Raw genomic sequence first — 13,577 nt, forward strand, 5'->3', positions numbered from 1 at the left:
CAGCTCAGTTACTAATTACTTAACATAGATTTATTGTATGGGTTTATGAATCAGTGTTCCCTCATGAATCTAAAAATATGCTGTAGTCAATCTATAGACATATTTCAGTGATTATCAGGGTTGTGTATGTGTACGTAAATTACATCACACTGTTTCCCTGAATTCAGAACACAAGAGTAACAAAATTTTTGTATTAACAAATACCCTGCACTTTACTGAACAACAGAATGTAAATAGTTAGCGCTTTTAATGAAAACTATCCAATTTTACCAGCAGTACACCTAGAAACTGTTTCATATTACCTTACATTCAATAAACCCCATTACGAATGAAAATCTGCAGGAGAAATGAAGGAACTCAATGAAGAGGAACAACATAGGGAGGCAGATATAAACTATATCTAAAAACATGCTACAATGGTTTTTAAAATTTCTAGTAGACTGATGGTATTATTAGTAAAGAGCCTTAAGGATGAAAAATTTTAAATACGTATACTGCTTTACGAGGTGCATTCAAGTTCTAAGGCCTCTGATTTTTTTCTCCGGACTGGAAAGAGACAGAAACATGCACATTGTTTTAAAATGAGGCCGCGTTCATTGTCAATACGTCCCAGAGATGGCAGCACCATACGGCAGATGGAATTTTACTGCCAGCGGCGAGAATGAGAACTGTTTCAAATACTTAAAATGCCGACGTTTTCCTTACTTGAACAGCGTGCAATCATTCATTTTCTGAATTTGCATGATGTGAAACCAATTGAAATTCATCAACAGTTGAAGGAGACATGTGGTGATGGAGTTATGGATGTGTCGAAAGTGCATTCATGGGTGCGACAGTTTAATGAAGGCAGAACATCGTGTGACAACAAACCGAAACAACCTCGGGCTCGCACAAGCCGGTCTGACGACATGATCGAGAAAGTGGAGAGAATTGTTTTGGGGGATCGCTGAATAACTGTTGAACAGATCGCCTCCAGAGTTGGCATTTCTGTGGGTTCTGTGCACACACTCCTGCATGACGACCAGAAAATGTGAAAAGTGTCATCCAGGTGGGTGTTACGAATGCTCACGAATGACCACATGGCTGTCCATGTGGCATGTTACCAAGCAATGTTGACGCGCAACGACAGCATGAATGGGACTTTCTTTTCATTGGTTGTGACAATTGATGGGACGTGGATGCCATTTTTCAATCCAGAAACAGTGCGCCAGTCAGCTCAATGGAAGCACACAGATTCACTGCCACCAACAAAATTTCGGGTAACCGCCAGTGCTGAAAAAATGATGGTGTTCATGTTCTGGGACAGCGAGGGCATAATCCTTACCCATTGCGTTCCAAAGGGTACTACGGTAACAGGGGCATCCTACGAAAATGTTTTGAAGAACAAATTCCTTCCTGCACTGCAACAAAAACGTCCGGAAAGGGCTGCGTGTGTGCTGTTTCACCAAGACAACGCACCCGCACATCGAGCTAACGTTACGCAACAGTTTCTTCGTGATAACGACTTTGAAGTGATTCCTCATGCTCCCTACTCACCTGACCTGGCTCCTAGTGACTTTTGGCTTTTTCCAACAATGGGAGACACTCTCCGTGGCTGCACATTCACCAGCCGTGCTGCTATTGCCTCAGCGATTTTTCAGTGGCCAAAACAGACTCCTAAAGAAGCCTTCGCCGCTGCCATGGAATCATGGCGTCAGCATTGTGAAAAATGTGTATGTCTGCAGGGCGATTACGTCAAGAAGTAACACCAGTTTCATCAATTTCGGGTGAGTAGTTAATTAGAAAAAAAATTGGAGGCCTTAGAACTTGAATGCACCTCGTAATTCATCAATTCTTAAATTCACCTTGTCACACTCAGCCAGTTCACCCACATATTGGTAAGATGAATATAACTTTCTAATGACAGTAACGACATAAAATAATACAATTTTATGTTTAAGTGCAAAATGGTTAACTTGAATAAACTGAGCAAAAAATTTGAAATCTTTTTAAAGGGTAATGTCAATTACAGCAGTCATTTCCTGCTCTAGAGTTTGTCTCTTGACTGTGTTGTAGTGTCTGAAAGATTATTCTTCATTAGCATAAGACATTAACTTACCTGCCAAATGCAATACTGTGTCATTGATGCAGACTGAACCACTACTTGATTGCTCCAGAAACAGTTTTTGTACAGTTTTGTCAGTTGAAAAAATATAAAGTGTCAAAGGCTTCGGTCTATGGAACAGAGAATTGTGAATAACATTTAAGTAAAAATTATGAATGTAAGATGACAATTATAACAACAATAACAATAATAATAATATTAATAATAATAATACTGATTGAATGTTGAATAATCAAATACAATTCCTATAAATAACACAGTTTCAGGAAATCATGCAGATTATTCTTCTGAATACATCAGTAAACAAATTACAAACTAAACATTTGTGTGGAACAATAAATTTTACATTTTAATGCATTTTACATTTGTCAATATACAAATAAAAGTGTTACAAATATTTTTATTATCATGAGATCACTGATGAATTACTGAAAACTTTGGCCTTGATATACTTACAAAGCACTTTTCATAAACATATAATACTCATCTAGGGAGAAAAATGGATTTTCAATAAAAAAATATTTAGGTGGGCTTTGAACTTGCTAGTAGGGAGAGTTTTGGTAGGGCATCGGTTAGCTTCAGCCCAGCATGAAGTGCATTTTTTTCATATAAAATTGTTCTGTGGCTATTTACATGGTATCTGAACTTCTAGCATCATGCTGATGAAGGTCGCAGTTAAAGTTTGGATTCCTTGTTTCCACAAGCAATATTATTTTCAATGTAAATACACGCACAATGGCACGCACACCTAATTTTGAAAGCAGTTTCTGACATTATTTTCTAGGTTTGGCATCACAAATAATTCTGATAAGATTTTTCTATAGTATTAATAATGTGATTATATTGGTTTATGTTGATGAGCCCCATATTTCTATTACATAGTTTAAATTTGACAAAAATAATGAATAATAAGCAGTTTTTAGTGCACACATATCATTACAATATTTGCTAATCACATTTATGGCAAACATGTTTTATGACAGCCTACAGACTAAGGAATCTGTATGTATGCCCCATTTGAGGTTGTTACACCTAGTTTCAGATAAATATTTGCACATATTTTTGTATTACTACATCGGATTTAACAAAAAATCCTTTTCACCCAGAGCATATTCCTATATGTGTAGATACAACTGTCTTGATCTGGCAATGAAAGATAACAGATACACTTATATTTTATGACTCTCCTACCCCCCCCCCCCCCCCCCCCCCCACACACACACACACCTTTTAGGTTAAATTTATTTGTTTGATGTTTTCAGGTGACTGCATTTTATCCCTGAACAGTTAACTGTTCTACTTGCAAATAAACATGACCCAGATAGGGGCTGCTGGCTTCAGCAATATGGAAATTCAAGTCTTGTAGGAAAGAAATGCTTCTGATTATCGAATCTGTGATGTAACTGTCAATTTTAAGAAATAAAAGCTCATTAATATTTAATGTGTCATTTGTGATTTCAGTTTTCATATACATAATTCCAGTCACTAACCAGAAACTTTCAATGTTCGTTGTTACAAGAGATGCTTATGGGAAGATTTTATGAAATTACCTATGGTTTTCCATGAACTATCAAGCTCACATCTTGCAGTGATTCTAGTATGTTGACAAGCTCACACCATAAATGTTTCACACTCATACTTAGTGTAGTGGGTGTGTTTCTCTCTCTCTCTCTCTCTCTCTCTCTCTCTCTCTCTCTCTCTCTCTCTCTCTCTCTCGCCTTCTGTGTGTGTGTGTGTGTGTGTGTGTGTGTGTGTGTTTAAGTGGGGGCTTCATAGTAACATATGAATACAGGTATTATACTTATTACTACCTAATAAAAATGTACAGGACTTGACTTATAATATCCTGCCACTACATGTATGTTGATGCACTTATGGAAACTTGCATTTTCAATTCTACCTTCATTGCAAAATATTCCTTGCACTCCTCAAAGAGATTCTAGACCACAGGAGACACACATGCAACATATGAGCTAATTGCTGCTCATTTTGTTTGATTCACAGTGATAAGAATCAATTTGTGACCTTGTAAGTGCATCAATTCAGTTATGCAGAACAAAGTTGCAGATGTTTCATGTAAATTTGGTTTTAGAATAATTAAGTCACCTATAGATACAATAGTCTCTGTTGCTCAATAAATTCAGCAAGCATTTATTGACAATAGCTTTACTCGGATCTTGTTTAATTTTCCATGTGTCAATTCATAAAAACAAACACTTATAGATTCACTTTATCATTTATCTGTCTGTCTGTCTGTTTGACTATTAAAAACTTTTTTTCTCAGGAACAGGTATAGGGATCAAGTTGAAATTTATGCCACATACTAAGGACTACAGTCGTGTTGTAGCATTAAAAATTGAAGCTTCTAAGTCAAAGCAATCAAAAGATTTGGCCATTCATGTCACATATTTTGATACTCGCAAACTCACTCATCAAAATCTGTGGGGTACTCCCCATTTATGTGAAATTATGAAATTTGGCAAGAAGCAAGGTTTCACCGTACAACTAAAGGGAAAAATCTAAAAATTGTTAATTTGTAATTATATCACATCAAAAATATTTCTTTTGTCAGTTGTTATCCAACTTCAAATTTAAAATTAAAATATTCTGTACAGTTTTGTAATTCCTGGGACCAATATCTTGCCAATATAAATGCCAATAATGGACAAAAATAATCAAGACTCTCGATTACTGTGATTGATTAATGGTTTACATATATAAGTAAATTTGTATGGAACCCTCAGAGCACAAGTCATACTCACACCTGGCTAATTTTTGTTAAATAACAAAGCCAGCAGTTGTGTTGGACATAAACCACTCCTAGACGAACATCATTTTTGTTGTATTAAGAAACTTTCAAAATCTTTCTATAGAACTGTAAGCAAATTTTTGTGTCCGTAAAGAAAGGCCTAGCACAGGACTGACTAAGTTATTTGTTTCAAAGGAAACTTGCTGGCTCTTATCTTGATCCTGATAATAATTAATGAAATGCTCTCACTTATAAGATTCCATACAGTACAGAGCTGACATCTAAATTGTAGTCAAGACCTCAGTTACCTAAAAAATAAAAAAGATAATGCACCTACTTTGACTTATTATTTGTTTAAAGTGAACATGTTTTTGCTTTGTGAAAACAAAAAGCAGAAATTTTTAAATCAAATGACAAATGAATCACTGAAAATTCTTGAGTTATAAGAAGACGATTAATTTTTATGACTAGTATCTGTAAAATGCATTAGTTGCAAGCTGTCTGCCATAATTTATTTGTTGTGGTATCTCATGAAACACACACACACACACACACACACACACACACACATGGGTAGACAGAAAGAGAGAGAGAGAGAGAGAGAGAGAGAGAGAGAGAGAGAGAGAATCTGTGCCTTTACATGGTGCTGGCTAAGATGCACAATGCCAAGATTGCAGTTCGTTGCAGTTTGGCATGTGGAAGGGGGTTGGTGAGAGGTTGCATGTGGTGGGTAGAGCCATGTATTCAGCCAGCACCATAGAGCCTCAGGTATGTCTCTGTGTGTCAGGAGGGGGGGGGGGGGGGCATGTACGTGCACTTGAGTTTGAGAAAGGATTCATTCTGAAAGCCAGTAAGTTTTCTTTTTTTTTTGTGTGTATGCCTGTGAATGAATCAACACTTCTACTTTTCAGTGAGAGGTCTCCAATCATATGGTATAATTCTGGCCTTCGGATAGGATGTTTAATAGTCTTACTACTGATGAGACTGGTTGACACACCAGAGAAACCAAATATTGGAGAGTAGTTTTGTTTATTCTCAGAGAAACAATATTCATGGGAAAAATTAATTTAATCTTTACTTCTTGTTATGACTGTGCCCTCCTGTAATGTTTTGTGTTCCTGGTTGGATGAGAAGAGGGTGGTATGAGAGATGGGTGGCTAGTTTTTTCTCACTGCAACACAAAATGCTCACTTGGTTAAAATACACTTTATTACAGGAACAAATTGAGTACTTAACTTCAATGATGGTCCATGTCCATATCAGAACTATATACAATGACTGACATTCCCTCACAGCTAGCTAAGGTGTGAGGCAACGACTATCACCGTGGAAGACCATGGCAGAGTGAGACGTATTGAGGTGCAATGTGAACTGAGTCCCGATGTGACGTACTGAGGTACTGAGAGCTCAGTCTATGGTGGCAGTCTATACACACGCTGCCCAGTGGGCATTACTGGCATGCTTGGTCTACTCTTTTTGTAGATGTGCTTAGTTTCTGTGCCTGCTACACTGTGTTTCCTAGTGCTGACCAGTGTGCTGACGAAGGCATACACCAGCACATTTCTGGCAGGGGGGAGAATTGTTTGGTGTTAGAGTTTGTAACTCTGAGAATAATAAATAGTTCTACATAAAAGTTGGATCTGTTTTCCATACAAGTTTTGGGGGCTCTGTCTGGAATCAACTGAATGAGTGATGACACAATTTTGCCAATTAATCTACAATGTTTATGACAAACTTTTCTGATTACCATCTTGCTGCAGCAATGTAACAATGTGTAATTGGAATGCTTTTGGATCTACAACAAGAATTCATATGCTAACCATGGCTAGCAATAGCAGAGTGACACAAGGAGAAATTTTAAACACTCGGCAAAAGGAGAAATAGCCAACGAAGAAAAAAATCTAGAAATGGCAGTGCTAGAAAAAATCAAAAAAGTAAATAAAAATATAATCTGTGCCCCAGGTAGAAAGATTAAATCCTACATAGGTTAATTTTCAGAACAGCTCCAGATGACAGAAGAAATTGGAAAAGTCCGAGAGAATTTTCTGATTTTATTTTTCAGTCAATAGCTGTTGAACTTGAAGCTAACTAGTCATTTATTGAAGCATCATTTTCAGAAGCAGAGTTGGGAGTGTTCTACAATACATTGGATATAAGTAGTGGGTAAAAACACAAAATGTCTCCACCCCATTATGACATTATGTGTTATCATTGTGGCAAGCATAGTCACATTCAAGATGCCTGCTTAAAAAAGGCAAGTCCAGCACGCACTTTGCATATTCTCAAAAGTCTCAGTTCATGAATGTTAATGCAATTTTTTTCCAAGCCCAGTAGTGGTTCTAGTATTACACAGTGCAAATCAGGTGCAACAGTGATGAAGTCGTGCAGTTTTTTCATTCAGCATCAAGCCAATAAGTTGTTTCTCACTCTGCAGATTAGCAATATGCATGCATTTGGACACTGGTGGATCAGTGAATGCGTTGAACAGAAGCACTTATGAACTGTTAGGCAAGCCTAAGCTATATGAGTCACAGGCAAATCCTGTTTATGGTGGATATGACATTCCTGTGTTAGGTATTTGCAGCCTACATGCCACTTTTCATAACATTACCAAGATAGTTTCATCCACAGTTTTGTGCACTTGTGCCAGTGAAAATATTTTTGGCATGGATTATTTTAATTTGTTTGGTTTGCACATTCAAGACAATATTCTCTTTGCAAACTCCTGTGTACCTAATGGACAGGGTAGCTGAACTTTGTGAGGAATTTTGTGACAGTTTCCAAATTCTGAGGCTCACTTTCTATGAAAAACAATGTGCAACCACAGGTTTGCCAAGCACAGCTCATCCCTCATGCTATCAGAGATCAGGTGGCACAAAAACTCTTATCTTGGTTGGACAATGGTATGATTTCCCCTGTAGCAGCCACTCAGTGGGCATCACCTTCAGACAGGTTACACTATGTGCAGATTTCAGGGCAGTAGTAAATCTGCAGACTATGATTGACTCTTTTCCTTTGCCTTGGTCATAGGAACTAATGGACAAACTTGGTGTAGGCTGCTTACTTTCCAAGACTGATCTTTGTGATGTATATTTGCAGCTTCCTTTGGATGTACAGTCACATCAAGTTTTTGAGATCAACACCAACATGGGGTTATTTAAGTTTTTGGGGGTTGCCCTTTGGCAGTGTGTCCACACCTGCAATTTTTCCAGTTTTGTTTGTCATAGTTGACTCTGCTACCATTCTTTTTTGTTTGAACTATTTGGATGACTTAGTTGTTCAGATCATAATCTTGATGAACATCTTGCCAATACCAGTAAATCGTCTCAAGTGTTGTAATAAAAGACAAGTAGGTACGCCATCTTCCAGACTGTTATTTAGGATGTGTGATCAACAGTCAAGATATCCACCCTTTGCAGTCACAATTAACGTCGCAGCTCCTAGATACATTGGCTAGACTCTGAAGTGTCAGGTTGCATTTTGGAAACTGAATCATGCTTTTCTGAGTGACCATTGTTTGGTAAATTTTGATACCACTAGGCCAGTCATGCTTGGCTTGATGCATCCTCTTATGGGATTGGTGCTGTTCTCTCTCACAATGTTGGATAACTGGTCATGCTAACTGCCTTCACACTCAAACTCTTCGACAAAGCACTGTGCAGCTACTCACAAATTGAGAAGGAAGTTCATGCAAAAGTTGCAGTGCTGTCTCTGCTGCCCTCAAATTACCAATACAAAATTTTGTACAGGTCCACAGCTAACCATTTGAAGACAGACATGCTCTCTCACTTACCAGTCGGTACCAACTTGCCATTTGACACATTAGAGGTTCTTGTTTCCACATTGATGTTCAGGATGATGAAACACTTGACAGTTTTTCTACTGACTGCTGACAGATTACTGAGGCAGTGGCTGTGGGCCCCATTCTCAAGCTTCTGTTGCAGTAACTCCATACCAGTTGGCCACTTTCAATTAAGTAGATCAGTGATCTGGTTGTACATTGTTATTTTACTCTTTGGGAGAATTTATCCATCCATCAGGGTGTTATGTACAGAAAATGATCTATAATGTGTGGTTATACCACATTTGCTTCAGAAGGAAATTCTTTACTTTCTCCATCAAGGATTTTGGGGCATTGGACACACAGAGCAGCACACCCACCACCATTGTACATAGGTCAGCATATTCATTCAAATGGAACAATTGACTTCACAATGTTTGGCATGTGTGGAACGCCAGGCTGCTCTGCCACAGAAGTTTTCTGATTGGTCCAAGCCCAGTGCCCTTTGACAGCATCTGCTCATAGACTTTGTTTGTCCCTTCTGGAATTCCCATCAGCTTATTGTTGTAGATGCCTTTAACAAGTTTCTGTTTGTAGCACCCATGCAATCCACCTCAACATCTAGTACTGCAAAGAATCTGACAATTATTTTTTGCATCGAAGGTCTACCAGAGCTGTTGGTTTTGGACAATGACCCCAGTTTACATCAGCAGAAGTGTAACAGTCTTCTGACACAAACGGCATTAAGCATGTGATGACAGCACCATTCCACCCTCAATCCATGATGATGTGTGTAATGGTCGCCTAGTCATAGATATTGCTATAATCGCACTATTTCACTCCCATTTATGGAGCTTGTTAGCACTTGATGTTAGTTTGGCCCCATTAAAATGCACTGTGGTAATCGCTGCTGCTTGCTAGATCGCTTCTGTGTCTCGATGCTAATGCTGGCTCTAAATCTGGTTGTCTAGGGGTAAAAAGATGAGGTCCCGTGTTTTTGATGTGCTTTTGATGATAAATAACGAGCGAAACCAACAAATATTTAAACTCCAAATATTTATTACTCTGGTGGCCGTCTTAGTTCCACTGTCCACCAAAGTCAATGACAACACAAAGAAGCACTTCTTTTACATGTTCTTTGCAATGTTTATCAACCTGGAACAATAACACACATACACACTTTACCAAAGTGACATTCAGACTCCACTCCCTTCTTGCTGCTTGTATTTATAACCTTGTCAAAGAACTACTAAAAAGAGATATAGTTCATAAGTCACATGTACATCTGTTGTTCTAATTTGTGCAGAAAAGTTATTAATTTATATTGAGTGACATAATTTAACAGGTTATTAAAATGACAGACAGATTTTTTGACTTGACAGAATAATTCTTTGTTACAAAAAGACAGTTTTTTAGAAGTTTGTCAATTGACTTCTCTAATTTGCATAAATAAGTAAATAACATGAATTATTAAGAATTACATTGGTTTTCGTCTAAAATAGGAGTGTTTATGTGAATACTGAGTGAGAACGGTCCTAGTGAAGAAATAGGTTTCACTGGGTGATTTTTATTTAAGGAGATCCAAAATACGTAAGTTGGCCACTATTTTTCGTACTTCATATTAATTACTTAAGATGAACTTAGTGTTTTTACATGATGACATTTGCTGTATCAGTGATCAAGTGATATTAACTTTTGTGTGGGTTGGTTATTCAGTATAATTTAATGGGTTGACTGTTTATGGAGACATGTTATGCAATCATCGTTAACATATGCAATAACTTTTCTATAATCATAAATACTCGTTAAACTGGTTAGATTTGGAGGGTAACGCATACTTCGGTAAAGTAAAGCCTTTAATAGGTTCCGTTACATGTGGAATGCTTTGTCTGAACATTCAAGCATCATATGAAAAATTTGCACACTTCCCATATGTGGGAGCAGGTGTTAGAGCTCTTCCCTTCGTCATATCATTCCCAGCCATGCAACACAGGACACTGCTTCACTTGCTACATTTTCTGCAGTGGTCTTCCATAGGGCTCTAAGTTTAATGTAAATGATACCATTCTTTTCTTTTTCAGAGTTTTTGGCAGACATAGGCACAGGGAATGAGGAGTTATCACCAAAGTCATAGGTTGCTCTTTATAGGTCTGACAGGGCCACACCAGGTGGCAGAAGTGCCAGAAGAATAAGCTTCAGTTGTGTCAGCTGCATGATCCTGCTGTGGGTTTTTCATTTGCTGATTCAGTGTCCAGGAGGACCCTGCAGCCTCAGCCATCTTTGCCTCCATTGGACCCCACACCACCGGCACTGGAAAGAGAACCTGCAGCTATCACCACAGCACCACCACCGTTACTGTGATGCCAGCAGCTCCAGCTGAAAAGGTGGGATCCCTTCGCCCTGCCAGCTTCTGATGGGCCACCACAGGTCATCTAGTCACCATAGTGCCTGTGCCATTGGAAGATGATGTTTCATTCCATGCTGGCCCAAGCTGCCAGAGTAGGCGGTCGTGTTTTTCAGGTGTGCTCGCTTGTGTGAATGAATGGTGTACGTTTCTCTTTTACTGAAGAAGGCTGTGGCCAAAAGCTTTGTGCAGATGTCTTAATTGTGCCTATCAGTAATTTAACATATCATCTTTATGGTAAATGACAGTCTTTTCCTATTTCGTTGATATTCCCACTTGGGGATTCCAGCATTAGAGGTTCTATCTGCGAGAACAATCAACAGTACTATACGAAAGTTGGGACCATTTTTTCTACAAATTTAATGGCTCTGTCTGGAATCAACTAATGAGTAATGATGCTGTTTTGCTGCCTAATCTAAGATGCTTCAGATGAACTTTTCTGAGTACCATTTTGCTGCAGCAACGTACGATGTGTAATTGGTTTGGTTTTGGATCTACAATGAGAATTCACATCTAAGTATGGTTAGCAGTTGCAGAGCAGTGCAAAGGGAAATTTTAAACATTGTGGCAAAAGGAGAATTGGACATGTTAGGAAAAATAAAAAAAGTGAATAAAAATATTATCTCTGTCTCAGTTACAAGCATTAAATCTCAACATTTGTTAAGTTTCAGAACAACTCCAGATAACAGAAGATATCAGAAATGATTGAGGGAATTTTGTGGTTTTAGTTTTCAGTCAGTTCTGGTGAACTTGAAGATAAGAAGTCATTTATTGAACCAGCACTTTGAGAAGCAGAGTTGGAAGTAATCTGAAATATATTGTGTACAGATGATGCTATCAGAAATGAAATGACTACCAAACTTTGTTATTATTTACCCAACACTGACAAACTTGTGGCGAAAACTAATAATGACACAGAATGTGAAGAGAATGGTGATGATGTTGGTGATGATGAAGAGGTTGCAATCCAAATGAGTAGTGATAAAAGACTGAGTTTACTCAAAAACAAGATGGAAAAAATTTCAAATTTATGAAAAGGCGATAAAACCGAAACACAATTCTCAGCAGATTCACAAGATAAATGTAATTTTTTTTGTTCTTTTATGGCATTCTTAAGTCATTTAGTGACAGTGATGGATATCCATTTAAAAAATGGATCATTAACGGAGAGGAAACGGAATTTTTAATGGGTTGGAGTCAGCTACTAATGCTTGTTTTCACACACACACACACACACACACACACACACACACACACACACACACACACACACAGAAAAATCACTTGAAAGTTTAGATGATGTTTTTATTCAGGGTAAGAAGGGTCTTACAGTGTGGATTGCACTGAAAAACATGTTGCAAGAAGAATGTGACACACAAACAAGTGCTGCAGAGATCTGCCAACTGGTGTCTTGGTGAGAGAAGAAACAGAAGAGTCTCCTCAAGAATAATTTCTTGTATTGAAAGAAATTGCCATGCATGCTGATATTGATAATAGCTGTGATTTATGGCACAAAACTTCTGTTTTATCACAATGGAAGCGTGAAAACATTTAAGGAAGAAAGAAGCACTGCAGAAATCTTTGATGTCATGTAAAAAAAAAAAAAAAATAATAATAATGAAAGTTACAACAATGAGAATTTCGGAGACTCCAGTGAGAAAGGTGCTAAAGACTCAAGTTACAGAAATACTAGAAGAGCAGCTTGGGATTCAAACATAAAGTGTTTCAATTGTGATGCCATTGGTCACGTGTTCTGTGATTGCAACCAAGGGAAAGAGATGCTTCAGTTGCAGTGACTTTGGACATATCACATGTGAATGCATGGCAGGAGAAGAATAATCAGAGGGTGACAATGAATGAAAACATTTTAAAGAAGAGTATTAACAATAATATATTTAATAATGTATGAATAAGTAAATGAGAGGTGAAGGTGCTCATTGACTGTGGCAGTCAACTTAAATTGTTATGACAACTTGTTTATGAGATTACGAATGTTACAAATTTGCAAGATACAGATATTGTCTTGATAGGATTTGGGAAAAACTTCCATATCTCCACAGGGGTGTTTTGCAGGCATCATTGAGATTAATAATGTGAAAATTGAAACATATATTTATGTAGTTTCTAGAGACTATATGAATTTAGAAATGGTAGTTGGGAGTGATCTTCTAGACCAAACAAGAACAGAGTACTAAAATGAAGCCAGAAGGGAAACTTGTGTTATATACATCCATGTAGAAGATAAACCAGTGTTAGATATTGAAAGCTTAGCTAAGGTTTAGGGACTAGACTAGTTAACTCCAACAAGACAAAGTCCGCTGATGTCAGAACAAAGAGTATTGTGAGAGATGAATAACCAGAATATAGCAGACCTACAAGATTTTCATCTAGAGGGAAAAAAATTGTTTATGAGCAAGTGCAGATGTGGCTTGATCAAGGAATAATACAACCAAGTTCATCTGAGAATGCTAGCCAAGTTGCATCTGTGAAAAAAATAGAGAGTGTCACATCTGCATGCAACACAGAAAATTCAACAAAA

The 13,577-nt window shown here is 37.7% G+C and overlaps 1 protein-coding gene across 2 annotated transcripts in view; it reads right to left on the bottom strand.

Moving 5' to 3' along the window:
• LOC124615478 (aldehyde dehydrogenase, dimeric NADP-preferring-like) overlaps window positions 1-13,577 on the bottom strand; it is a 182,716-nt gene that overhangs the window by 11,917 nt on the left and 157,222 nt on the right. For both annotated transcript variants that reach the window (XM_047143401.1, XM_047143402.1), the window contains exon 9: window positions 2,099-2,214. In XM_047143401.1, the coding sequence (XP_046999357.1) occupies window positions 2,099-2,214 (116 nt within the window). The remainder of the gene's footprint in view (window positions 1-2,098; window positions 2,215-13,577) is intronic.

Source organism: Schistocerca americana, chromosome 5 (assembly GCF_021461395.2).
Source record: "Schistocerca americana isolate TAMUIC-IGC-003095 chromosome 5, iqSchAmer2.1, whole genome shotgun sequence".
Classification (NCBI taxonomy): Eukaryota; Metazoa; Arthropoda; class Insecta; order Orthoptera; family Acrididae; genus Schistocerca; species Schistocerca americana.